Below are 27,510 nucleotides of genomic sequence, written 5' to 3' on the forward strand. Positions count from 1 at the left end.
AAAGCCATTTTTCCTTTTATCTTCCAGTGTACGATGCAACATCACCACAAGCTATGACCTCAATTACAACACAGCCGAACCTATTAGTCTGTAGCTATCAAGGCCACATCCAAACAAAGAACAGCCCTGGGTTACAAATGCAGCCTCCTTGTTTATTTCGATGAGACAACTACATTGGTGCCTGAGCCGTGCCAAGTTGGGTAATGTTCAGCTTTTACATCAACACAATGAAACGTCATTTGGCATGGACTGAATTAGCCAATAAAGTCCATGTATGCACCCATTCCTGGTAGGACCGAGGGCATTTCAGTGTCATTCAGCCGGCTACCTGCCCAGCATCTAATGGTGAACAGACAGTTAGCCACTAGCTGGAGAAAATAGTGGAGCATTTAAAAGTTAAAGAGACAGATATTTTTCTGAACAAGTTGGTGGAGAGTAGAGATGTGAGTTTCAATTTATTTTGCTTCTGATAGCCAGACACCCATTAACCATCAACTAATCTGTTCCTTTCTTTTTTTGGGGGCATTTTTGTCTTTATTTCATATTTATTTGATAGTAGATATTTTGAGAGCTGGTAGCGTGAGGGGGGAGAGAGAGGGCATGGCATGCAGCAAAGGGCCATGGGTTGGCATTGAGCCTGCAGCTGCTGCAGCAAGGACTTAGCCTTTGTACGTGTGACACCTATTCTACCAAGTGAGCCACTGGGTGCCCCGCTATGCTGTTAAATTTTAAGGGGAAAAAAAGCAAACTGGGGCATCAGTGGCTTAGTGGATAGAGCAGGCACCCCATGAACAAGGCTGTTGCTGCAGCGGCCCGGGTTCAAGTCCAGCCTGTGGTCCTTTGCTGCATGCCATCTCCTCTCTCTCTCTCTCTCCCCCTTTCACACTTGGCTGTCCTATCAATTAAAGGCAAAATGCCCAAAAACACATCTTTAAAAAAAAAAAAAGGCTTTTCCTTTTGGGCTAGCGCTCAATTGACTTAGTGAGCTTTATCACCACAATTCAAAGTGCTATCCATTTTTAGGAGGTAAAATTTTAATGCTTTGTGCTTCAATACCCACCCTCCAGTCTTCCTCCAGGTTGCCATGGTGAGTGGGTGGCTTAACTTTGAGCTGCAAAACCCCTTAAGCATTGTTAATTATGTTAGCACCACTAGCTGTGCTGACACTGCTAATGGAGCTAACAGTGATGCTAAAAAGGGGCTTGCAGTTTGAAACTGAACAGCTTACTCATTAGAGTGACCTTGTGGGAAACCAGAGGGTGGGCACAATATTTATACAGTAACGTTGTTGGGTTAGCATTATCAGTGGTAATCACCAAATGAGTGGTGCTGCTGGTTAGCTCCCATCCAACCTAGCTGGTGTGCAGTGCAGAATGGCCAAGGCTAGCTAACCAGTGGAGACTGGAGGGTGGGCGGTTAATGCAGCTGTCTGTCTGTCTCCCATAAATCCCGGTGACACGCAGTGCAGTAAACTGAAGAGTAGCAGAATTACCTTAAAGACTTACATACATAATTGGTCAAAAGTAATCTAGGCGGTGAACTGATTAAGAGTTTACCATTGACATTCCAACAGAGATAATGGATGCTATTGTTGCTCTGTGTCTGATGTGTGAATAGATATACCTCAGATGTTTTGTCCAGTGGCCAAAACGTTAATTAATACAGCTTAAAGGCAGAACTATTTTCAGTCTGAAAGCCTGCCAAGTACGCTTATGGTCCATTTCCACCGCATGGTACAGCACGGCTTGACTCGGCTCGCTCTTTCTTGGTATTCCATTAACAAAAGCTGTGTACAGTACCTGTTTATTTTTTTTTGGTACCATCTTGGTCGAGGTTCCAAGTGAACTAAGCCAGTAATAGAGGGTTGAGTTAAAACACTGCAGACCCCTGATTGGTCAGAGAGAACCGTACCAACACGGGACATCCCTCACAAACCTGTCATTTTTAAACAGCCAAGCTGTCTTCAATAGCAGCTGCAGTTTTTTTATTCACTCGGCTCAGACTTAAAAAAATGGCACCCCACAAAACGACACCATACACTACGTACACTAAGCTGTTCATGTGACGAAATGCAGATGTTGCTGATCTCTGGTTGATGATGAAAGCATTCAGTGTCACATTGAAGATGAAGCCAGTTTCATGCAGCATCTCTATAGCAATAAGCTGAGACTTTCACAAACACTGGGGGGGTACCAGGCTTTTTAACGTTATCCTCACCACTTGCACTCGCCATCCATCTCAGTTCAGCTGCTTGTTCCAGAGACTGACCTCTGGTGGTGTGTGCTGTGCACTACAATACAGCATTTCCGTATCAGTTTAATAGAAAGCGGAGTGTCTGTATTTTTCAGTTGTTGAAATTCATACCAACAGAAGTTCTTAATACCCTGCCATACCGTAATACTCTGATAATGCCCAAGCCCTGTACTACAAGTGAGTTGAGTCAAGTCAAGATAAACCATGTAGTGGAAATGAGACATTAGAGGTCAGTACTATGTTGTTATTATTTCTGTCTGTCTGAACAGATGTCCTCAGGCCCAAAGAAATGCAGGTTAGGCTAATTGGAAAACCTGAAGATGCTTTGCAGGTGTGAATGGGTTTTTTCCAGTCCATATGTTTGTGATAGACTGGCAACCTGCCCAGGGTGTACCCAGCCTCTTACGCAGTGCTCAGTGCATGCTGGGATAGGCTCCACTCCCCGTCGACCCGCCAACAGGAAAGTGGTTTTTGGAAGTCTCCAAGTGCTTGGATTGTTGTGAATAAATGGAAAATAGAAGTCATTGGCATCTGTATTTGTTCATGTTTTGATCAATCCATTTTTTGGCATCTTGTCACCACTTAGCTCACACAGTAATTGTTTTTCTGGCTCTGTCTGTTGAACTCCAGTGCAGCTAAAATAACCCTAAACTAAAACTTCTTCTTCCTTGTCTCTCTCTTGCTACAAGTGTCAAGTTGAGAGGGAGTATTTACCCCACCACTCTGCTAATCTTTTCCCTCCCTCGACAGGAATGAAGCTTAAACTGTCAGAGAGGGTCTGGGTGTCTGCCAACATAGCTGTAGTCATGGTAGCGCTGACGCGATGCTTGTGGTTGGCATGGAGACGCCATCCTTCAGAGGAGAGCATTGTTAGCTGTTGCATTCTCTGGTCTTGTGTCATGAAAAACACCATCGTAAAAGTTAGGACAATGGAAAGCCCTTGTCATTTGACCGAGTATTTCATTTGTTAGGACGTGTCAGTTGAGGTTGGATATCAACATTGCACTGTGTCGCCAATTACAGCTGACAGTCTGATCAGCCAGACATCTTTCATCAGAGGGACATCTTGCATTTTTCTTTATTTTACTGCCTCTCTCAAGTTCTTGCAACACTCCTCAGTTAGACGTAAGTCACAGAGCAACCACACAGAGGAAATGATACATCTGCTTCATAACAAAAGAGTCAAAACTGAAATTAATTGAATGTCCAAATCAGAAACAGAACGGAAAGCCTAAAGACCTGGAGGGATTGTAGGACATCACAACTCTTGTCTCACAAAGCTTAGCGTAATAAAGATAAGTTATACAAATGGATTATGATGTCACTGTTAATGCTGACATGATTATTTCTTTTACTTGATGTGTGATGACAGATTTTTTTAAATATCTGATCTTGGTGAGGCTGGCTGAGTTTGAAAAAGCCAACATAATGAAGCTCATTTTGTTTCACATGGCAGCTGGAAATCTCAAATATTCTTTATTGGAATCGAGTCCAACTTTTGATTTCACTGACAACACCCTCTTTTTTGTACAAATGTATGAAACTTGAGCTTAAGAGGGATGAAATAAATCCCTTTGCAGAGGAACGCTGAGATAAATGCGTGGCTATTAGGGGTGATTAATAACGCTTCCCTTCAAGATCAGAGCTGAGCATAAACAAATACATCTTGATAGGAACATGTCTGACAGGAGCGTGGATTTACAACACCATCTGTGCGAAACTTAAGTATATAATAGTTTTAGATCAGATTCACTGTACACATTTAAAAAAGAAAGAACATCTGTTGAACATCTCTTTGCATGGCTTTAATTAGGATCTTCAATTGGAGCTCTTGGAAGCTTCACGTCTTATTCCTGTGAGTGTAACAGTTGCAGTCACGGTCAAAGAGTCGTAGATGTGCACAGAAAATTATCGAGCGTGCAGACACAGTTGCCCGATCACTGAGATTAAGCATTTCTGGTAACTAATTCTCCGTGCAGGCTTGAGAGGGTGGTGCTGTTTTGAACATTCCTCAACCCTGAAGTAATATAAAAAAATCAAAGTATTGGAAATATTTGTTTCAGTGTCCCGTAGCCAATTAGCCCCGAAGATAAATGGCCAAAGGATATTTGAGATGGCAAAAATCGGCTGGGAGCACATTCCAGCTCAGGACACAAACTCCGGCTCTGTTTTTATCTGTGTATCTGATTGGCTGGTGTAAACAATATTACTGTTAGCTTACTCAGCAGTGGGTTTTGTCATGTTTGTGGATCCTCTGGGCTTTTAAGGCCCACATTAAACACTGGTAGATATCGCAGAGTCCTTTTGACCCTGTCATGCATTCTTGAGGCTGTGTCTCAGTTTTTCTTTTTCCTCTCCTCTCTTCTCAAGCCTCCCTTTTCTCTTATTTTCAGATTTTCAGCTTTTCTGCACATCTCGTCCTGTTTTTTCCCCTCATTGCTTTTTCTCCATTCCTCTCCTCCATCAAGATTTTATGTCAGTGGCCTCTTTACTTTGATCTCTCTTGTCTTTATAGACTGAAGGCCCAGTCATTTCCACTTTTAAAGGGGACCTATGATGCTCCTTTTTAGCTTCATACCTGTATTTGGGTTTCTAGTAGAATATATTTATTTACTTTAAGCTTCAAAAACACTTTTTCCTCATACTGTCTCTGCTGGAACATAAGATTCACCTTCTGTCTTAAACGCTCTGTTTTAGTGCTTGTGTCTTTAAGCCCTCTTCCTGAAAAAGCCCAGTATGCTCTGATTGGTCAGCATTTCCAGGTCTTCCAGGGCTGCGCTCAGCCCCGACAAAATGTTGTGAAAAGTATGTATAGTAAGAAGCGATCTACCAGAGTTCGGTTTGTAAAAACGTTGCTTCTGATTGGGTACACCTTTGACCATTCTCGGAATCCATCGGCTGTATTCGGCGTCTGACTTCCGGCAGACGGCGATACAGCCTCTGGGGGCAGACCCCCGATTTTTTGGCATTCTGGTTTGATTTGGGAGGAGGAGGCGAATTTCCATTTCCAACTTCCGTTTATATATAAGTAAATATGCTGAACCATTGCGATGGATTCAGAGTTTGCAGTGATGCCAATTATGTTCCGCCTCGTTAGTTCACCGCATGGACCGCTTAACCTGGCAACAACTGCAGCTGGCTCAAACGTGATTGGTCAATATCACGCGGACTACAAACAGCCTACAACCGGAAACCAGGGCTCTTCCGCTCTTCTTCCAGAGGCAAGATCTCTGGGGTTTGCCTACAGACACTAACCTCTGACATACCCATCAAACGAGAAAATGTACCTCAAACCTTGTTGCACACTGTTTCACACTGTTTCGAGGAAAAATGTTCTTCAACCTGGAAACTAAAGCAAAAAGGTTACACAGCGGCCCTTTCTGTTGTGAAACCCCCCCCAAAACAATAAAAGCCTTTACATCTTCACAACAACTGTAATATGATTGGAACTCGGGGAGAAATTAAAACCATCGGCCCCAAGATTGCATATTTCCCCAACATTAGCATTTAGCTATGTGTAGCAGTGTACTTGCAGTTGAGGAATGACAGTAACAGAATATAGCTACACTTTCTACCATGAAAAATCACCAATAAAATCTTCTAAACACAACCGTGCACATTCCAGCAGGGATATGATCCAAAATCAGGATGAAACGAACAACATTGCAGAAAAAGACCACATGTTTACCTGTTTACCTAGTTAGCATGTAGCCACAAGAAGCAATGTAGGCTATGTAATGTCAACATAAGCAGATGACCATATAAAGAAAGCCGTTCTGAGGAAAGTAGGAAAACATATGAAACACAGTATTCAAATCTGAGGTTTTTGATCACAGGGATTACTTTTACATATATTTACGTCATTTTTGAAACTGATAAATATGAACATCCAACATTGTAACATTATATACATCACAGAAAATAAGGAAAAGCATAATAGGTCTCTTTAAAAATCGCACAATTAATGGAAACCTGACTTATGTCAGCAAGCCTCTAGCACCCATTCCACATAGATTCACAGATGCATTTTTTGCCACTTTCTGCTTTGACCTCAGCTAAGGGAACATTTTGTATTGCCAATATGGGGGTTTATCTATGTTCCTCGGGTCCCTACGTTCCCTAGTTTTATATCCTCCTAAACTGATGCATTAACAAAACCTTTAAAAGGTTTTATGTTCTCAACAATGTGTATTTCCCTGGGTCAGTATGTTGAAATCACCCACTTATACGCTATAGGCTACTGATGTTATACTTCTTGAAATCTACACCATTTTTCTTTCTTTAGAAAGTTCAATGGCTGAACAGATATTTAGCATTTAATTCTCATTTGAAATGTCCATCTCCCCTTCATTCATTTGCAATTACCAATCTTATATGATTTATTTCAAGAACACAGGACCCTGGGAATATAGAGATGACCAGGTCAATATGTTTCAGAAAGAAGCCTTTTTTGTTGTTGTTGCTATTTTCACTGACTTTTTTTTCTGAGAGGTCAACAGAGAACAAAAGTCTCATCAGTTCACTGTGGTGCTTGACTCAGACGTCACACACACACACTCACATACACACTCACAGCCCTTTACTAATGGTCAGTGTTTTGTGGTGACAAGCCTCATTTGTCCTCAGTTGAGAAATGTTTCTGTTTACTCGTCTGTCCGATGCAGAAAACATCCACTAATCTTTCCCCGTCACGTTAGTCCTTCCTGTGTTTGAAGTCTTTAGTTTGTTTTACAGTACACTGACTCACTCTGATTACGCAAACTGGAAATGGAATACCAGGCGATGCCACGCTCTCGTCAGTATTTGGACAATAAAGCAGTTTAAGGGTTTCAGACTTGCAGTATTTAAACTTGACTGTATTCTAGTGTTACAATGTACATGAGTAATGTCTCTTTCAGTCACTTGGTTTACCAAACCATATCTTATATTTAAAAGCGCCATGCAATTTACCTGCCAAATATTTTTCCTTTTACTTTTTAAGAGGGAAATTTAGCCCAGTTCCAACTCTTGAAGGGAAAAAAAGGGTGTTGTGTGTTTTGCGGTTTGCATTGCAGCAATGAAGTCATTACACACTGGTGGCTGTACTGTACTGTTTCACTGTCAGACTCACACACCTCGAGGGGACTGTGAAGCAATAAGTAATGATTTGGAAAATTAGATATTGTACTCAACTAAACCTCTAAAGAGAAAGTACAGCTTTTGGAGGAGCATATCTTAATTTGTCAGGATGGGGTCATTTAAGGTCATTCTGGATAACAGTTTCCTCATGGCTTTGTTTTGAAAATATAATAATTTTTGCAGGAAGAGGTTAAAAGGGCTAATTACTTTCCAGGAAAACAGACTTAACTATTTCCAGCACTGACATGAGCTATCATACTGCAAGAACCAAGTTGGAGATTTATTTTAAAAAGTATTTTTTTCATCTGGTTGACAATTTTGACAAATCAGGGCCCAATCATTTCAGCTTTTACCTCTACCCCTCGTTATTGAGTGCCACCTTGCCTCTCTGAACAGAGTTACAATGGGTGGTTGTTGAAAACTTACCCTATGAAATGGGACAACCCTTTAAGACCCTGATTTGTCATTGGTATGCTGGCATTTACACAAACAAATGTAACAAGGTGTTGCCAGACACTTGTGTCTTCTTCAGTGGTGATTTCTCTTTAGAGGGTTACATGCCTTCTTTTGCGATTGTCTGGACTAGAGATGTCAGCAGTTAACGGTTAATCAGTTGACCACTGAGGTTATTTTTCATCGGTCACACATGCTGATCTGTAGGTTACTACTCGACAGTTTACTGCACTGTGCACCACCTGGGTCTGGTCGGAGCTAGCAAGCGTTAGCCATTATCGCTAGTATCACCAGCTCGCCCCGGTGAGTCAGTGGCTCAGTATTGAGATGTAAAATCCCTTTAGCATTGTTGACTATGTTATCACTGTTAGCAGTGAACTTTGTCAAAAGGGGTTTGCGGTTCAAAATGAAGCCACTTACTCACCAAGGTGACCTGGAGGGACAAGGAAGGTGGGCAATCAGAGAGTTGTTTTCCACAGAAACATTTGGCTGCACTCCATTTCACTCAATCGGTATGCTGGTCAGGCGGAGTCTACCCCTCTCCTCTCTCTGAAGTCTGGCTGCAAACTTCAACTCCGCCCACCCGGTGCGACGGCTGTTTGAAATTAATTTAAAATACACAGCTGCCAGCATTTTTTCCAGCGTTCGTCGCTGGCGTGAGAATTGGTTGGGCAGAGTGAGACCGTCAGATGGAAGGTGAATGTGTGTGTCACACGCCAGATGCGTGAGAGTTGGCGACCCTGTGATGGACACCTCTCACACTCAATGGTGGCCATTTTGTGATGTAGCAAACTTATCAACTTTTGACATGGCGGCTTGGGACAACAATTTTGCACTAAGTACCAATGCTGTTGTTAAATAGAAGCCATCAGTTATGTTTGTTGGGTCTGTAATGATTTGGTACCACAAACAATAATGCAAGTGCCAATGCTAGCTTGCTAATGTTAGCACTCGTTATCAAACTAACGTTGGCTTCCTAACTAACATTAGCAATTGCTAGCTAGCTAACTTGCTCTTAGCTATGAGCATTGACGTTGTAGCATAAGTTTGGTTTATGTGTGGGTGGAGACAGTGTTGGCGATAATGCTCCACTGTCTGTTTGCAACGACGAAGAAGAAGAGGCAGTGAAAAATAAGCCATTGTCACTTCTGGTAAATGCAAAATGGCTGTGTGACACTACCTTGTTGAAATTAGTGCGCCACATTAAAGTGTACTAATGGAAGTATGTGATTTGAGACACATTCCTTCTTTAATGTACAAAACAGAGGGGCAAAAAATAGTAGGGGCAAGGGGTGTACTGGGATTGGGCCCAAGTCACGTTACATGTAACTTCCTAAACACACCCACTACACCAAAGGACATGTCTAAAGTTGATACTAGCACACCACCTATCAGCCCATGGTATGTTCTGTGACCTGTTTACATAGACATAATGGGTCAGCTGATTTATACAAACTATGCTCAACTAAAGAGGCTCCTCTCCAGTTTAATGATGCCTCCACTTAAGGAATTAAACAGGAAGAATGATTTAATTGGCAGTGACTGGAAACAGTCCCAGATGAGAATAACTTAAAATTAGACTCACTCGTCTTAAAACTGCTGTGTGCTAAAGTTTGGATCTGAGAGGAATCTGCAATCTGTGGAGAAAAATAATGCTGGCTGTCATGTCATCGACACTAACTACAAGCACACATGCTGTAAACACATACACACACATCTTAAAGAGGGACTTACGTTCTCAATTTCATGTTTGTGTCAGACGGATAGGAGATAGATGAAGACGTACAGAAGAAGTGCTGCACTTCCTGAACTCATCCCACAGTGACCTCGGGCTGTGGTAATGGGGAATTTAGCAGATGCCTGAGTTCAGTTCCCCAGAGGGTTGTGGCCATAATGACTCTCGACCGTCCTCATTCTTATTCTCCCTGTCTCATACACACACACATACTGTGTGACTTATTAAACTAGTCAGGGTGTCTGCAGGGCTAAAAAGACTGAAAGCATTGAATTCACTTTCCCCAGAAAAGGCCCAGAAGGTATGAAAAAGTCTTAAATATTTTCTCGTGCTTGACATAGGCAGAAATGTGCCTAATTTAATGAACATACTTAAACTGAAAGTGGGAAGTTTCAGTCAGCAACATCAGATCTGTAGCAAACACCATCACTATATCCCACTAGAAAGCTCAACATGTCATAATGCACAAATGTTGATTTTGGCAATAACTCAAAGGCATAGCTCGGATTTTTTTTTAGGTACTTAACCGTCGTCAGTATATTACCTAAAGTGGTTGGCACAACCCCAGTTTGTAGAAGTAGACAGGAGTCCCGTTATGGAAGCTGAACAATGTGCTGCTATGGACGGGGACAGTAACAAAATGTATTTTAGTCACCTAAAAAATGAATATGAGTTTAAGTGTAGGCTCTTTTTTTATAATTTTTTCACCACTCTATCTTGCTGTCAGACAAGCCTTTCTGACGGGGAACTGAACTGAAAGTGAAACTTATATATGTTCTCATCAAAGCTAAACTCCATTGACAAATACAGTAATTCTACCTCACTGAACACAGGAGCTGCTGGTCTGCCATTGCCTCAATCAGTTGTTTGTTTATGTTATTGTCTAACTTTGGTGTTTAAAAGAGTTAGTTTAGAGTCACCAAAGTCATACAATAATACAAACAATCTAAACAATCCAGGCAGTGGTAGACCAGCAGCTCCTGTGTTCAGTGAGGTAAAATTACTGTTTATTGTCATTGAAGTCTGGTGGCATTGAAGAGAGCACTATAGCGGCTTCAGTTCCCTGTCGCAAAGGGCTGTCTGACATAGGGCTGCCCCCTTATAGGTGACCAAACATCAGCCGACCAGAAAGGTCATTAGCCTGCAAGATATCATTGTGGGTTTTTTTTGTTTTTGTTTTTTCTGCGACTAAGCAACCAACCAACCAACCAAACAAACGTGAAACTCTGTTAGGAGCTGTGCCTTGTCAAAATAAATCAAAACCGATATGACTGGACCATGTGTGACTTTAATTTGAAAGGACAGACACAGGAAGTGTCCACGCTCAGCAGTCAGACAGGAGTCAGGTTAATTTCCAGGGCTGGTACCTGCGGTTATTCCACAGGCTAGTTAATAACATGTCGGGCAGGAAATCCAAAGTGTGGGATCATTTTGAGAAGGTGAAGGACGAACCCAAGGTGATATGTAAACTCATCTTCATTGGTCGACTACAAACATGACGTATCATCTGAAACATGGAAGTAGCTACATGCCCATTAGCCCACAGCATCTGATACTATTTCTACTACTACTGATACTATTCTTTCTCACACCAGGCGACTAGTGGACTAATGGTCCTAAATGGTCCCATTGGTCGACTAGGAAAATACACTACACCTTAAGTAATGATTTTTTTTAGGTAGCTAAAATATGTTTCACCACTGCCCCCCCCCCCCACCTCCACAGCTGTACATTGCTCAGCTTTTGTGTTGCTACTACTGCCTGTTGGGGCGTGCCAACTGCAGTCTAATGTAGATAATATAAAACCCCACATCAAAAAAATCTGAACTGTCCCCTTGATGAACATAAAGACATTAATCATTTTAAATTGGTTGATCCATCCATTCCTCTGAAACAAGTCCAGGTTTCATTGATTGGATTAATTATATAATTAGGAACTACTTTACTGCTGGGAACTACTGAAAAAAAGTGATATAATAATAAATAATTCTCAGCCATATTTTCCCCTCTGGTTTTCCATCAGTCTTTCACACTTTGGCAGGTACGATCATGAAACAGGTATTAAGTATGCATTCTGTGTGGTTTTGAAAAGGTCTTAAATTTAACTTGGTGAACTCTGCAGAAACCCTGCTAAAGAAACCTTATTTGTGTTTTCAGCTCTCCTGCACACTGTTGTCCTTTTCTCTCCTCTCCTCTCACTCCTTCCTAATCCCCCACAGAGTGCTAATATCTTCCCAGCACAGACCCATGAAGCTGTCACATGTGAAATAGTTCAAATCTCTCTCCGGCCACAGCCATAAAACATGCGGTAGCCAGTCTGGTTGGGCAAGATAAACAAATCTGGTGATTTTCCAGACCACTGGCCATGTATCATAGAGCATTTGTTAACTCGGTGAAAAGACACAGAGAGCCTACAGTGAGACAGAGGGATTGGTTTACAGAATTGTAGGAAACTTACACAGCTTTTCTTTTTGCAGCTTGTATTTTGCGGTTTTAATTGTATAGTTTTGCATCCATCAGAGAGCAGATTTAGCTTCAAGGACGAGCACATCAGGGTCTCTTTGTGATGAGATTTTGCATTAGTTGGGCCGAACATGTTGAAAGAAGAAGTGGGTTTTAGAATAGGAGGAAACCTAAACAGCCTTGCTTTATATTTAACCACAGTTAGTCTTTTTGTGGCGTGTATGTTGTGGCTGTAATAGTATAGTTTTGCATGAATTTAGAGAGCAGATTTAGCTGGGAGGGAGAACATGTCAAGTTTTCTTTGTGATGAGATTTTTCAATAGCAGATCCAAAAATGTTGATTCAACCCCCTCTATTATTCCCCCGCTGCGCACACATACACACAACCATGAGAGCCTTTCCTTTATGTCCCACAGACATGCTATCTGGTGATGCACATTCTCCTCTCATGTGGAAAACAGAATACATGAATGTAGGTCACCGCCACAGACCGTAGTCCACACGCCTCCTTGCTGGAACAGACTGGAAGTGCTGTTCATGCTTTCCCAGACTTCTGCCAGGAATTCCATGAAAAATCCAGGGCGGCATGAACTCACAGATACAGTTAATGGATAAAACCTGAGCGCTGCAGCAGATACATTAAAGAAATAACAACAAACTTGTGCAAACTCATCCTGCTAGTTAGCTTATGTGCATGTCTTCTTACTGGTATCAAGCTCAGCTTGTGTGAGATTGAGACTCACTAATCTGATGGGAAATGCAGCGCGGCCACATGCCATTAGGCTGCCATGTTCTTCCTTGGAAAGTGACGTCATGTTCAGTCTGGATGAATGTGGTTACAACATCATACTGAAACTAGACGTTTGGTATGCACTGAAACAGAAAGTAATCAAGCGTTAAGCTTTACAGTGGGGGAAAAGTTACGATGTTGGTCTTTACTGCTGAGAACCATGGCGGAGGTATTGGTATAACTTTACTGTGGCAGTTTGCTTTTTTCATATAGCAGAACATACATGAACACAGACCCACCCAAAGCCCAAAGAGCAATAAAAATCTGAGACTGTTTTTAACTATACTTAAATTTTATTACAACATTTGTTTTAGGGTTTTTATTTTTATCCTTATTTTCACATTTTACAGCTTTTTAGTGACTCCATACATGAGCTTATCATTGCGAACATCTTACGGGGACGTGCTATATAAGTTTTACATTGCCTGAAAATAGTGAATTTTTAGTTGATGGTGACATTAACATGTCTGTTCAACCAGATGCAAAAAACAAACATATTTTCTAACTTAGATCAAATGGTTTCGGTTATATTTGCCCAGTTTATTTGTCGCTTTAATATCTATGAAATCAGATTTATAGAAATGTTTGTGGTGCTAACTGTATAAAAAGTTAAATTTAACAACAGTCAGCAGCTGCACTTTCAGCAGCTCTCTGAAAGACTATATTTTGGTAGAAAGTGGTCCCTATGTAAAAACGGTTGTGTTCAGTGGATTATACAGAACAACCAGTACATAATGTTTCTGTAAAGACACGATGTTGTCAGTGGCACAGACAAACAAACAACTAGGATGGAGGCAGAAATCTTGAGAAGTAAAAAATGAAACCAAAACTTCTTACATGCCTACCAACTAGATGTAAATGATAAAATATGTTTTTGTTGTATTTGGATGGAGGCAGAAACATCAGAAAAAAATTAGGAAGTAAACCCGAAACTATCTGCGTCACCTAAAGTGAACCTTGTCATTTTGATGGCCTTAAACCAGCTGACTGTTTGTGCCATAACAGTATACTAACTAGAAAAGCACTTATAAAGCGCAGACCTGCGACAGAGCCAAATGCCCTCTTTGCAATATTGACGAAAAGTGGCCGTAAAACTTCAATTAAAAGCCTAGTCCCAATTAAACGCCAGGTCCCTCTTACTAGCCCGGTGTGGCTACAGATTTCTCAGTCTCAATTAGACGCCTGGTCTGGTTACCAAGCAGTTCTTTTTTTTTTTTTTTTTAATAGAAGTTCTTCGGATGTACAAAACCAGGTTGTTGGCTGTCTCAAATTATGTGTCTATTCCTTGATTACCCTGTAAGTTATTAACATTCCTTTAGTACATGAGGGTCCTCAGATCAAAAGAATCACAAGGGTTTTTACTAAAAAATTAATCCAAGTTGTGAGTATTGTTTTACCAGGATAGAGTGTGTTGTGTCAGTATGCTGGGTGTACTAATCCTTTAGCGGCAAAACTCAGTCTCTCTCTGATGTGCTGTCTGTTGGAACGAGATCAAATAAATGATTCATAACTGATTTATTATCTGAAGCCTCATTTTTACACAAGTAATATTCATACTGGTGTAAATAAACAATTTCATTGTACTTCGCGATCTTTGCTCAGCAACAGCGTGTAAATCAAATTAAAGGCCTGTCCCATATAGAAGCTTGTCCCAAATACAGGCCCATTGATTTCAGTGATTTCAGCAAAGAATAGCCTAGGCTATTAATTTAAGTTTTACAGTACGTGTCTGCCCTATGATTCGTCCAATGTGACCCCGACCTCTGAGCACTACATTGCATGGTGTTGGCATTTATTGTGTTGAAATTACGCGGTGGCAACACGGTTGAGTTTGGGCACCAACACTACTTGGTAAGGTTTGGAAAAAGATTGTGTTTTCAGTTAAAATGTGGTTTTAAGAGGTTGTGGTCATTTCACATATTTCTGCGAGACCAGGTTGTTCAGATCCGCTCCAAATTTAATGAGTTCTTCCTTGGCCCATGCTACAGCCCTCCACCAAGTTTCATGAAAATTAGGCCAGTAGATTCTCTGTAATCCTGCTGACAGACAAACAAACCAAACCGAAAACATAACTTTCTTGACGGAGGTAAAAATGACACCAATGTGTTTAAAATATTACAGTTTTTAAAACAATATATCTTTTCATCTTGACTCAGGTGCCTTTGCCAAGGTGAAGGAGAGCCAGCGGATGAGTGACGAAGGGAAGATGGACCAAGACGAGGCAGACGGCATTAGGAAACGCTGCCGGACGGTTGGGTTTGCCCTCCAGGCAGAGATGACCCACTTCCATCAGCAGCGAGAGGTGGACTTCAAAGACATGATGCAGGCCTACCTCACCGAGCAGATAGCCTTTTACCAGCGTGTTGTCCAGCAACTGGAGCGCACCCTGCGCATGTATGACTGTCTGTAAGGACGCCGAACTGCTGCCCAGTTCAAGATGCCAAAAAACACAGGACAAACGGAAAAGGAGTAATCGAAGTCTTGACTCTTATCAAGGCGTTTTGTTTGGTTCAGTTTGAAAAGACTTAAATAAATGAAACAGTAGTTACTGGAAAGACGTGCAAAGCCGGTCAGTCTTTCACTTTGATGGATTCAAAGTTTCCTTTTTTTGTTTTTTTTAAAAAACCTACTGTACCTATTATTTCTGAAATACACATCACATAGGCAGTGTCACAGCATATTGTTTATTTTACATAATTTAAGGTGTTTGTAACATTAAAATAAGAATATAGGTTTCAGATTCATAGCGAATCTATAGTTGATTGTTCTTTAGTGTGACACCATGAAACGGGTTCTGTTCTGAAAATGTCCCCTTCTCTATAACATCATGCACTTTGGCTTCTCCTGGGACTGATTCAAGTTACCTTTGAAGGTCCAGTGTGTAGGATTTAGGGGGATATGTTGGCAAAAACGGAATATAATATAACAAGTATGTTTTCTTGAGTGTATAATCACCTGAAAATAAGAATCGTTGTGTTTTTGTTACCATAGAAAGAGCCGTTTATATCTACACAGGGAGTGGGTTCTTGTCCACGGAGTGTGCCATGTTTCTACAGTAGCCCAGAGAAACCAAACAGTGACTCCGGATAGGGCCGTCTACGTTTTAGTGTTGGTCACCGTAGTAAGCAGCCTCTCTGCAATGAGCCAAAACTGCTTTACTCTGTTTTTACCAGTTCAAATCCTGCGTCCATTTGTTTTGGAGAGGCCTTTGTGGATAATTCAGCTCCCGGTAAAAACCTCCTGAACAACAAACAACACAGTGATTGTAAGAGGTGTACACATGCCACGTCTTTAACCCCCTCGAAAACGTGCTACGGAACGGGTGCTACTTTTGTGCCTTTTTTGGGAGCCAGCTTTCAAGAGCACGGTGGCAGGTTGCATCTGATGTTGCTAGGCAACCTTAGCAAGCACCATATCACAGCCCGTTTACCTAAAGATCCTGAGTGCAGAGCTGATCTTCTTCCAGGTGCTCTTTATAAGTATGTAAGCCTGTCGTCGATGGGACAGATGTAAAGCTCTGGTAGCTCTGCACTAACATGATCAACTTTTCCATATTTATCGCAGACTGATATTTACATAAGACGGGAAAGATATCTGTCGGCTGTGACTGGTTGTTCCTCATCACATGACATGCGGTGCGCGGTACTGCATTTCAAAGTTGAACTCGGTTTATTTCAGAGGTCAGCTACTGTTTGAGCGCCTGTTGTGCGTCTACATTGAAAACGGTGAGTTTGAGGGCACAAAAAGTGCAGCATGCGTACGACCCCTAACCTGGAGTTCATGCTTGGCATACGGGATAAATTTCAGCTGATTGAAATCTGCAATCCTCACCGTTAGATGCCATTAAATCCTACACACTGTTCCTTTAATGTCTACATTTCTAGAAAACAAACACAATATTTTGGTGAATTTACCAACATCCATTTAACATTCCATTTTTTTTGTAATGCAGCATTTTAGGATTTACTGATGTCACTGATTTTACTCTTCAGACCATGAAATGAAAGTATGCACTGCATACTGAAGTGGAGTTTCACCATCATCTTGTTGAGTGCTCATCTTGCTCAGGTGTTCACTGCTTTGAAATTCACATCAGTTTCTCTGGTATCTCTCAGTGCAAGTCACAAATGTCTCTCTTAACTTTGCACCACGTGGAAGACTTACTGATACCATGTAATTCAGTTCAGTGATGTCTCTTTTTTATGATTGTCACGCAGTAAGTGCCTTTAAGGATCTGAGGCATTCTGATGGAGTATTTTAAATGGACCATTTGTCTGTAGCATGGCTTGTGGGAAACTATTTCGAATGAGTTGCATTTAGAAACAAGTTTGCACATGTTTTTATACACTAGTGGGTCATATTGTGTGGGGGCGTGTTTATGTGTGGGCGAGCAAGTGAAATGAGTCGACTACTGTGCTGATCAGTTCCCTTTTCCACGGCAGAAAACAAAAAATGATATCTTTTTATGTAGCAGTGGGTTTATCTAGTCAGCCAGTATGAAACGTAGTCGCATAGTTGTAGTGGATTGACTGGTTGTAGAGGCAGAATGTCAACTTGGCATTTCAGTGCTTGTATTAAATCTTTTAGTTGACACAAGACCAAATTCTTCCTGTTGTTAAATGTAGTCTGGGTCAAAACACAGTACAAATTAATGTTCATATCAAGTATTTTAAAACAACACAACATATAAAGCCACATTATATCATTCAGATTATCTCTGCACTGTACCCATAATAACTTAAAGAAATTGTTCTTACATTTTGGGAAATACTCTTATTTGCTTTCTTGAGTATTAAACTGCAGCTAGCAGATAGTTAGCTGAGCTCAGCATGAAGCCTGGAGACAGGCACAGCAAACCTGGCTCTGCTCAAAGCTTGTATTACTCACCAATTAAAAATGTTATATTTCATTTGTTTAATCTGAGCAAAAATGTCAATTTGTGGTTTTTCCTGGGGCTATGACTCATGACAATATTACAGTACGTCACCTCCTGTAAAACCACAACTTGTCCTCTTACACTTGACTTTTTGTTTGGATTAAACTAACGAAGTATGACGTGTTAATCAGTGAGTTTTAAATGTCCTGGGATGCAGATTTAGTCATGTGGACAGAGCCAGGCTAGCTTTGTTTCCCTTTGTTTCCAGCTTTTATGCTAAGCTAATGTGACTGCCTTTGTGCCTTAAATTTATCCTGCAGACATGGAGGTGGCATCAATCTTCTCTCAGCAAGAAAGCAAATATGCTTATTTCCTAAAGATGTTGAACATTTCCTTAAATAATAATACATAGCTTACATGTTTTTGCTCTTCCTTCAGCTGTGATCACAGTGATGTATCACATTTTATATTTAGTTTTTCACATTTATGGGCGAATGCACAAAGAATGGATTGCAGCCGCTGATGGCACCATGAACCACGCATCACTTGCTATCTGTCCTGTCTCAAGGTCTGATTCTCAAAAGATACAGTATTGTGCTAACGATATTACAGCACAAACACTCCCATAAAGTTGAGTTACAAGTGAGTGCAATTTGCCCTTTTTTGCATCTGATTTTTAAGTATAGTAGAGTAGAGTATAAATGTTGCCTTTGCACCAAGAACACAGTAGGCAGAGAGAAAAAGAAAACTGAAATTTTCAAAATGTAAGTGACAGGTCCTGACTGGCAAGGTGAGGAGGCATTCCTCTAAACCTCAGGCAAGGAATATAGATATGACAGAGAGAAAGTGTATTTGGGTGAGTGCTGGGCATGACACCCCTTTTAAATGCAACCCGGTATCGCTCTGAAGTCATCGAATATTGGTGCTTGGGCAGTGACTTCCGGCATCAGACACCGACGACAAAAGTTGTCCTTTCTTCTCGGCATGATACTCGACCTGCTGCCATTACTATTATCCCTTATTATCATTATTATTGGGAAACATGGCAGGACAACAATGCAAGTGAAGAGGGCGAAAAGTCTGAATGGGGCATTTGGGAGGTTGATGGGTCCAACAGCCACTGACATTCACCCAGGATGCCGGTTTTCGCTTCCTGTAGGATTGTAAAGCCAAACCCTGTTCTTTTTTCTAAACCCAGCCACGTGCTTTTGTTGCCTAAACCCAACCTCCTGCGTGCGTTGGCTAAATGTAACCATGTGTGTTTGTTGTAAAAGGAAAAAAACGTCCATTCACAATGTACCAACTTAGCTCATTTATTTTGAAAGAGACTGTGTGCAAACTGTACATTTCCCGTGAAAACAAACGTATACTTTGAAAACAGACAAAGCATGGGACAGGCAGAAGTTAACATGACATGTACCAGGGTGCCTTGAACATCATATCTTGATGTGGAAAGTCCACGACCAAGCGTCAATATGTGACACGGTCGAATGAATTGAATGAGTAAATGTGTTGCTAAATGAGCTTCAGTTATCACCAACTCTCTGAAGATGCTAATATTTTCACTGTAACTAGCACGGATCTTTGTGAATTGGCAGGGAGGCTAATTTGTGTAAAAAGGGGCATCAAATGTACAGATGTAGCCGCCTAGAATTGCCCCTCCTAAGTGACGGCCTTGTGGCTGCCAGCCGGCTGCCAGTCACCTCCCATCCACTGAGAATCTGCCCAGCTCTTTCTGTTTCCTGACATCTCGTGACTAGATTCCACTGTAAACACACCCATTCATTCTCAGGGTGTCACCATGAGATGGCACTTCCTTGACAAAAACAAAAACCAGTGCACTGAAACTCTTGCCTTGGTGGAATGTACAGGACAGCTGATTCATCAGCTGATTGCAGCTGCAATAAACCACTTCAGCTTCCATAATCACTGCACTGCCTGGTGGACAGATACATCATTATAACTTGTCTATCATGTCAGGGGATCTCATTCCAGTCAAGGACCTGCTAAGGTCCTAGCAGGGATACGTCATAGATCTGCCTGTGCCCCATCACAGAGGAACAGGAAATACTAGGTGGCTAAATTTCTATGCATGTTACGTAATTTACATCCATGCCAACAGCACAGGAGCACCAACATGCTATTTGCTCGGCACAGTTAGAGCTGCATGTCACCCTTTTAGAATTTCACGGTTTCATTTAGTCTTATTTGCGGCCACAAAAGCTGCGCCATCTTTTTGTGAATTCGCCTGTGAGTGCACTAATTTTACTCACTGAATAAGATTTTAGTGACTCTGAGGATTCGAGTCCCACTCTTCACGGCTTGAGTGAGTGTTTATTCCCAAATAAGAGTTGTTCCAGTAACATTACTCATCCTGTTTAACAAGAGAAAGATTTCATGGCAACTTGCGGTCTGACGAGACTATCTTTAGCATCGTGTTAACTTTAGAGGTTTATGTGGAGTCTGCATTGCAGTTATATGCATTACCTCAAGAAGTGTAGGAAACGTTTTGTGACTTTCTCCTGAAGCAATTTCCAGTGTTGATGGAAGAGGGTTTGATCGCTCAGTGGTGTGTTTAGGTGCGGGTGAGAAAATTTATTTTGTGACATCTCTGCCTGGTGTTGGTGAATTTCAGAATTAAAGATTAGAGGTGTATTATGGTTCTCTCATAACAAAAGAAAGTGCTGATTCAGACTGCAGGCTTCTCAGTAAACAAATGGTCCCTGTGTGTGTGTGTGTGTGTGTGCGTGTGTGTTTGTGTGTGACTCACTTATGAGTGTCTCAGTTACTGGTACTGTTCAGTCCACATCTGCAGCCTTTAACTCTTTGCAGTCTAAATGTGGTGTTGTTTATGTTTATTTTTTTGAACAAACCTTTGCTTGTGATATTTCAGCATTGTTTTTTGTTGAAAGTTCTGTCAGCATTTGCACTCATCACAGTTTCTCTAAGACCAAAGAAGTCAGAAATTTTCTACCGGGCTTCCTTTTTTACTCTGTTTTGGTTGAAGTGAAATTGAATGTGCTCTCTGGTTTTGTAATTGAATCTGTTCTACTCTGAGGAAAATGTGAAGAGAGCATTTGGAAAAACCAAAAAACAAAACAAAACAAAACAAAAAAACCCAACATTCCACAAAGAAACTATAAAGGAAACCAAAGGCAACGACAGATTTTGGGCAGAAGAAAGGTGTGCAAGGTGCAACAGAAAGAGTGAGAAACCCTTCAAAGAAGCGCTTGCAGCCCCCGTCTGGTTTCCTAATGACACTCTCCTCTCATGTTCCAAAGCTGCATGATAAGTTAAATGCCAGGCATTTCACACAGGTGACTGTTTCTCAACATGGATGTGTGACCGGGCGAGTTGCAGGAGCTCTATGCTTTAGTTTCAGTCTCTGAAATAACAGATGGTGATTTTCCAGTAAGTAATTTGTCACTTGATTTAAGGGAAGGGGACCTAAAAATTGTAATAAAAGTAATGATGGTGATCGCCTACTGTCTGTCTCTTCTTTGTGGATTTGTGCAGCAACACTGTGAGTTACTTTCCAGGCAGACAAATCTGGACCACTCAAGTATTCTGTTTTATATTTGGAACATGTGAGCGTCATATTTTATTTACAATAACCCACATAACTCCCATTGAAGGTATAAAAAAAGCAACTGAAAGCAACACTGATGCTTTCCACGAGCCGTTGTTATCAGTCAGAGCACCAATGGCGTATTTTTTCTATCCATGCTTAACGCATCAGGATATTTATTAGCAGGATGTGATGACACACACAAACAGTTTGTCCTGAACATAACCAAAACAAGGACAGCCAGGAGCTGTTATCCAAATTTCTGTGTACACGTAAACATACTGACACAGTGACGTTACACCAAAATAAATGACACACGAACGGATTTGTACACACGTCTTGCTACAAGTCTGAGTAGAGCAGCATTCTTCACATCAGATCCAAGGTCGGGTTGGAAGAGGCAATCTGTTAGGTCTATTATCTGTATGTTTTGACCAGAGAGCATTTTTCACTGTGTTTGTAGCCATGGTAATGCTGCGGCTGGCATTGCTCTGTCAGACAGTCGGTTCAGACTGAAATACCTCAACAATTACTGGATGGATTGCCATGAAATTTTGTACAGACATTTATGATTGCCACAAGCTGAAGCCTACAGAGGTTTGTGATCCGGACTGTTCCTGCAGTGCCACCAGAGAGGCTGACTGTTTGGGTTTTGAGTGAAATATCAAAACAACTACTGAATGGATTATTGTGAAATTTGCTGCAGATATTCATGTTCCCTAAACAATTAATTCTACTAACTTACTTACAGTAAGCAGACCCTCACAGAGCTGCTAGCATGGCTGTAGACTCTTAAAAAGGACCTATTCAAACCATCTATAGCACATACACTCACTGGCCACTTTATTAGGTACACCTGTTCAACTGCTTGTTAATGCAAATAGCTAAACAGCCAATCATGTGGCAGCAGCTCAATGCATTTAGGCATGTAGACATGGTGAAGATGACCTGCTGAAGTTAAAACCGTGCATCAGAACAGGGAAGAAAGGTGATTTAAGTGACTTTGAAGGTGGCATGGTTGTTGGTGCCAGACGGGCTGATCTACTGGGATTTTAACACACAACCATCTCTAGGGTTTACAGAGGATGGTCCCAAAAAGAGAAAATATCCAGTGAGCAGCAGTTCTCTGGGTGAAAATGCCTTGTTGATGCCAGAGGTCAGAGGAGAATGGCCAGACTGGTTCAAGATGATAGAAAGGCAACAGTAACTCAAATAACCACTGGTTCCAACCAAGGTCTGCAGAAGACCATCTCTGAACCAACAACACGTCCAACCTTGAAGCAGATGGGCTACAGCAGCAGAAGACCACACCAGGTGCCACTCCTGTCAGCTAACAACAGGAAACTGAGGCTACACTTCACACAGGCTCACCAAAACTGGACAATAGAAGATTGGAAAAACGTTGCCTGGTCTGATGAGTCTGGATTTCTGCTGCCACATTCAGATGGTAGTCTGATTATAGTCTACAAGTCATATGTCTGCATGGAAACTGGATTCTTGAACATGACAATGAGTTCACTGTACTCCAATGGCCTCCACAGTCACCAGATCTCAGTCCAATAGAGCACCTTTGGGATGTGGTGGAGGCTCACATCATGGATGTGCAGCCGACAAATTTTGCAGTAACTGTGTGATGCTGTCATGTCAATATGAACCAACATCTCTGAGGAATGTTTCCAGCACCTTGTTGAATCTATGACACCAAGAATTAAGGTGGTTCTGAAGGCAAAAGGGGCCAACCTACTCCTAGCAAGGTGTACCTAATGAAGTGGCCAGTGAGAGTAGTTTATAGTGCATGGTGCAGTGTATGTAGGCTGTGTCCAGCTCCACTTTTGCTCGTTCAACAGTGCATTATCAGGGCACAAAGTAAGGCACAGGAAGAGTTGTATTTAGTCACTTGCAAAATGCATAGGTGTGTTTTGAATGTTACATAGATTCAACAAATCAGAGGGTCATCTCCCACTTCTGTTGAAAGCTACGTATGTCTGCATCTGACGCACCGCAATTTACATGGTGGATTCTGCAAAGTGGGTGGTTTTCTGTTGAGAGTAAGAACAGTGATGTCACTGCAGCAAATATCGTTGGACATTTAAGCAGCAAAACTACAAACTAGTTATACAGTTGACAGAGGAAACAGAACTAAACTTTTAGCTTCTGAAATAATCACTGAAGTTATGCTGCTTCTTGTGCATAAATGCGCATAGCATCTCTCCTAATGGACATCTTTATGCAAATGAGGAGTGTAAGTACATTTGTTACTTACACAAAGTGGGCACTAGCCCCAAAAATAACAACTTCATCGGTCTGAAACTAACAATGACAGTTGGGCTGTGAGGGGCGCTGCTGTGTAAGATCGGGCCCTTAGGCTTGTTTCCTATATTTTCTTGCTTAGTTATTGTAACTCATCAGACAGCATGTGTTAGTCACTATTGTCTAAAAGCCACAATATTTGCTGTTTTGAGGAAATCTGGAGGATCTTGAGGAAAACCCTCCAAGAAACAGTTAACACCCATTCTGATATTAACTTTTAGCTTAAGGAAATTTTTATTGAAAATTTCCTTATATGAGTGAGGCCCTCCTGCTGCATTAATTCTTGGAGACAGCTGATGGATGCCAAACTGTAGCCTAGCACAATACGTTAAAGTGAAACCCTGGATTTTCCCTTTAATCTGTTCCAGATGTTTCGGAAGCAAACATTTCATTTGGACAGCTTGAATCAACAGCTCTGTTGTTAAAGTGAATGAGGTGCTGGCATAGATCTCATTATACGTAGCTCCTTCTTCTGTTTTAACCCTTATGACAGGTGCCTTCATACTGTTTTGTACCTTTATAGTCAAACTTCCTCTCAGTTGTGTTGATGTATACTGATGCAAAGCGTCTGCAGCTGCTCCACTGTATGTCAGTAGTATTAGTGTCAGTTACAGATGCACTTGATGACTTCCAACCTTTTCAACTTAAAGAAGAAAAAAGATCCAGATGTTTCTTTTTGAACCCAAAGCTTGTGTCTGATGGTATGTTTCAGACTCTCTCAGGTTTTGGTATGCAACTGGAGCGGTGAGGTGATGTCACCTAAATGATATGTGCCAGACGGAAACGTCAGCAAGTTCAGTCAGAAACCCAAGACTGACAGAGGCATGAAAATCTAAATTTGAAGCATAAATCACCGCACTAATGAGAGTGGTGAAAACAGATTTTCAGACTAATTAAGTTTGTCTGCCACACACTTCTATGAGAGGATATTAGTGAAGCAAAAAGGCCTCAATGGCAGTAAAATGACACCTTGGAAAAAAGTTCCAAAACCTTGAGGCCTTGCCAAAGTAATGCTAACAGTGCACTTCTCTGCAGCAACCCAAATTGTGTGAGTGAGGAAGTGGGGGAGATGAAAACCGGTCAACTTTGCCTCCTTTTAGGCTTTTTCCATCAGACACAGCTGAAGCCTGGATGAGCTAACTACCTCTTTTCCAGGAGAAGGGAACAGTTGTTGAAACAGGTCCAGCGTGGTGCGAAAATTGTTTAAAAAAAAACTCAAAATGTCCTGTTGCTACTGGTCCCGTCATGCTTGAGCGTCATGTTGCGAGTCACATTAACATTACTTAGCACATTCTTAACTTCTCCTCGTGCCCGAAACTCCCAAAGCAACTCACCTGGCTCGTCTAAGGGGAAAGGATTTCTTCTTTCAGGTCTGCAGTGCTGCTGCTGCAGGGGCACATGGTAAAAGCGTTATGGCCCAAAGTGCCAGCAGATGTCTATAAAAGAAAAAAAAAAACAAGATGGTGAGTGAAGGAAAGGAGCATGTCTGCATAGCCTGGGGAGAAAAAGTGCGCCTCCAGCCCCTCGGCAGGATACCTCAGAGGACACAACGTACCCAGAGTGCTCATTTGTTTCCCTTAATGAAAAATCAGTCTGAGCTCCAGAGCACAGAAGCATTTAGGTCCCAGCAGCAGTACAGCTGTCTGCAGACATGAATCACACAAGACTTTTTTAAACCTCAAATTTCCCCCACTCTCTTGTATAAACTCCCCTGAAGTATGTGCTATGTATGTACAGTAGTAAAAGGGATATCTGTCATTGCTATCACTTTCATGAATCAGACAGGACTGTTATCTCACTCGTGGACTGGCTGGACTGACATGGACTTGACCTCTACGGTGCAGAGGATTACAGCGTCCTCCTCCTCGAGCATGTGAAGGAAACAAAGGCAACAGATGGTCGAATCAGCACACATGGTGGGTTTGGTAATCCCTCCTCCTCCCTGCTGCTGGGGCCAGCGTCACAGCAGGGCCAAAAGCCAACATTCAAACCAGATTTGTGAGTTAGTTTGGGGAAGACGAATCCTGACTTTGCGACTCTTTGTTGGTAATTACTGTCCCTTCGCTGAAGTACAGATATAGGCAATCTATAATCATGTAAAAGCCTAATTTGGACCTTCCAGAGAGGTCATGGTAAGAGTTTTTCTAATTCGGTTTTATGCAGAGACACATGGGATTATCCAGACACCTCCTTACTGCAGAGGTTCCAAACTTTTTAGCCTCTCAGTTTAATTTGAAACATTTTTTTTAGCCCTGAAGAGGCAGAAATATTTCACAAGAAAAAAACTCTGATAAAGTGTGATTTTCTGCAATAGGAATGCTTCAATTTTTCAGCCTGTTTGACATAAGAAACTTTTATAAAACGCTGACCTGTCACTTGTGAAACTAATTTGAAACAGATCCAGAAAATACGAACTTCTATTTATAAACTGTTATAAACTGACACGTGTGGGGAAGTAAGTCTTTCAGCAAATGAGTCATGTTTCTTCTTAACTTGAACATTCATTCTTCATCCTGAATCAAAGCCCTTAGAGAATAAACAGTACACAGTATACAGCTGTAGCCAGTGTAACTCACGTTGTTTAAATACAGTCAGCGTCAGCTAATAGTTTGATTAACAGATGACAACAACATGGTTAAGGGGATTTTTAACTCATGAAAACATGGCCACTGCCGAGTTGAGATGTGTTTTTAATAATTTCTGAAACACCGAAAGAGAACTCAGAGTCATTCCCAGTCACCCATTTGCTGAACCCTCAATGTAATCAGATTTTTTTGCACGAGCATTGACTAATCCAGTTCTTCTTAAAGGTGCTATATATGACATTCAGAGGCTGTTTTTTACACAGATATTGTGCTATGGGGCGGCAACGAAGTCCCTTCTTTATGCCACCTTTGCATTTTTATAAAAAAATAAACATTGGCGGCATCATGCTGTTCCAGTGTGTGATTTTACACAGCATACTGGCATCCCAGAAGCAAAAGAGGAGTGACAGACATGACGTGTGACACAACAGCATCGGCCCCTACTGTGAAATATAACAAATGCGTCAGCAGCACTGTATAACCAATAACACAACAATAATTTACTATCCCAATTATATAGCAGCTAATCTCGTCCTCTGCTCCGAGGGTAAGGGGCTCCCAAACCTCATTGTCACAACAATTTGCAGACCTGTTTGGCTACTGCTTTTCTTTTTTGAGATAGCTGCTAACCGCTACCACCTACTTTTTAAATGTACCGAGGTGGGTCACAAACATAACACATCCTAAAAACGTCGCACCTGTCCATCCATTCCACCGCTGTGCCTTTTATACAGAACAATGAAGTGGCATAATGGCATGAAATTCCCCCCTTGTAGAGGCAGCATGCAGGGGACTAGAGTCTGAGCTGGGATTCCCTGCACACCAATCTCCCCTCTGACTTCACAAGCACACATGGCAGTAGCTGAGCTAAAATGGTGGCAGCTAGCAGTGCTAACAACAGCAACTATGTTCACAGAGCTAACAGTGTTACCTTTCCTGACCCACGGTGGCAGCACTTGCCTTATGAGTACAGTGCAGAACAACAGTAATTAGCATGTCATTAGCAGATGGCGGTACACCCCATGTACTAACATGTAAGTGCGAGTGGCCCAACTACCAAAACAAAGAAAAGAGACGCTCGGATTACAACCCAAACGGAAGGATTTTGACTTCATTCTCTGCTCATGATGCCATTATTCCACTATATTTTACATAGCAAATGGTTCTTTGCTGCTGTTCCAAATCTCTTGTAACATCTAAAATAACTGAGAGTAACAAGCCTGGACTGTTCATTAGCAGGTATTCGAATGTACGTAAGCATGTTTGGTTATTTATGGCACCAAAGTGTCAGAGCACAAAGTGTACTGGGGGCAGAGACAGAGCAGCAGAACATCAAGCGCATTAAAAGTGAAACTTTAC

At 41.6% G+C, this 27,510-nt stretch overlaps 1 protein-coding gene across 1 annotated transcript in view; it reads left to right on the top strand.

Moving 5' to 3' along the window:
- snx33 (sorting nexin 33) overlaps positions 1-21,166 on the top strand; it is a 35,170-nt gene extending 14,004 nt beyond the window's left edge. The window contains exon 2 of the mRNA XM_049573564.1: positions 14,969-21,166. Coding sequence (XP_049429521.1) covers positions 14,969-15,222 — 254 coding nt within the window. The 3' untranslated portion in view covers positions 15,223-21,166. The remainder of the gene's footprint in view (positions 1-14,968) is intronic.
- The last annotated feature ends 6,344 nt before the right edge of the window (positions 21,167-27,510 follow it).

Source organism: Epinephelus fuscoguttatus, linkage group LG4, assembly GCF_011397635.1.
Source record: "Epinephelus fuscoguttatus linkage group LG4, E.fuscoguttatus.final_Chr_v1".
Classification (NCBI taxonomy): domain Eukaryota; kingdom Metazoa; phylum Chordata; class Actinopteri; order Perciformes; family Serranidae; genus Epinephelus; species Epinephelus fuscoguttatus.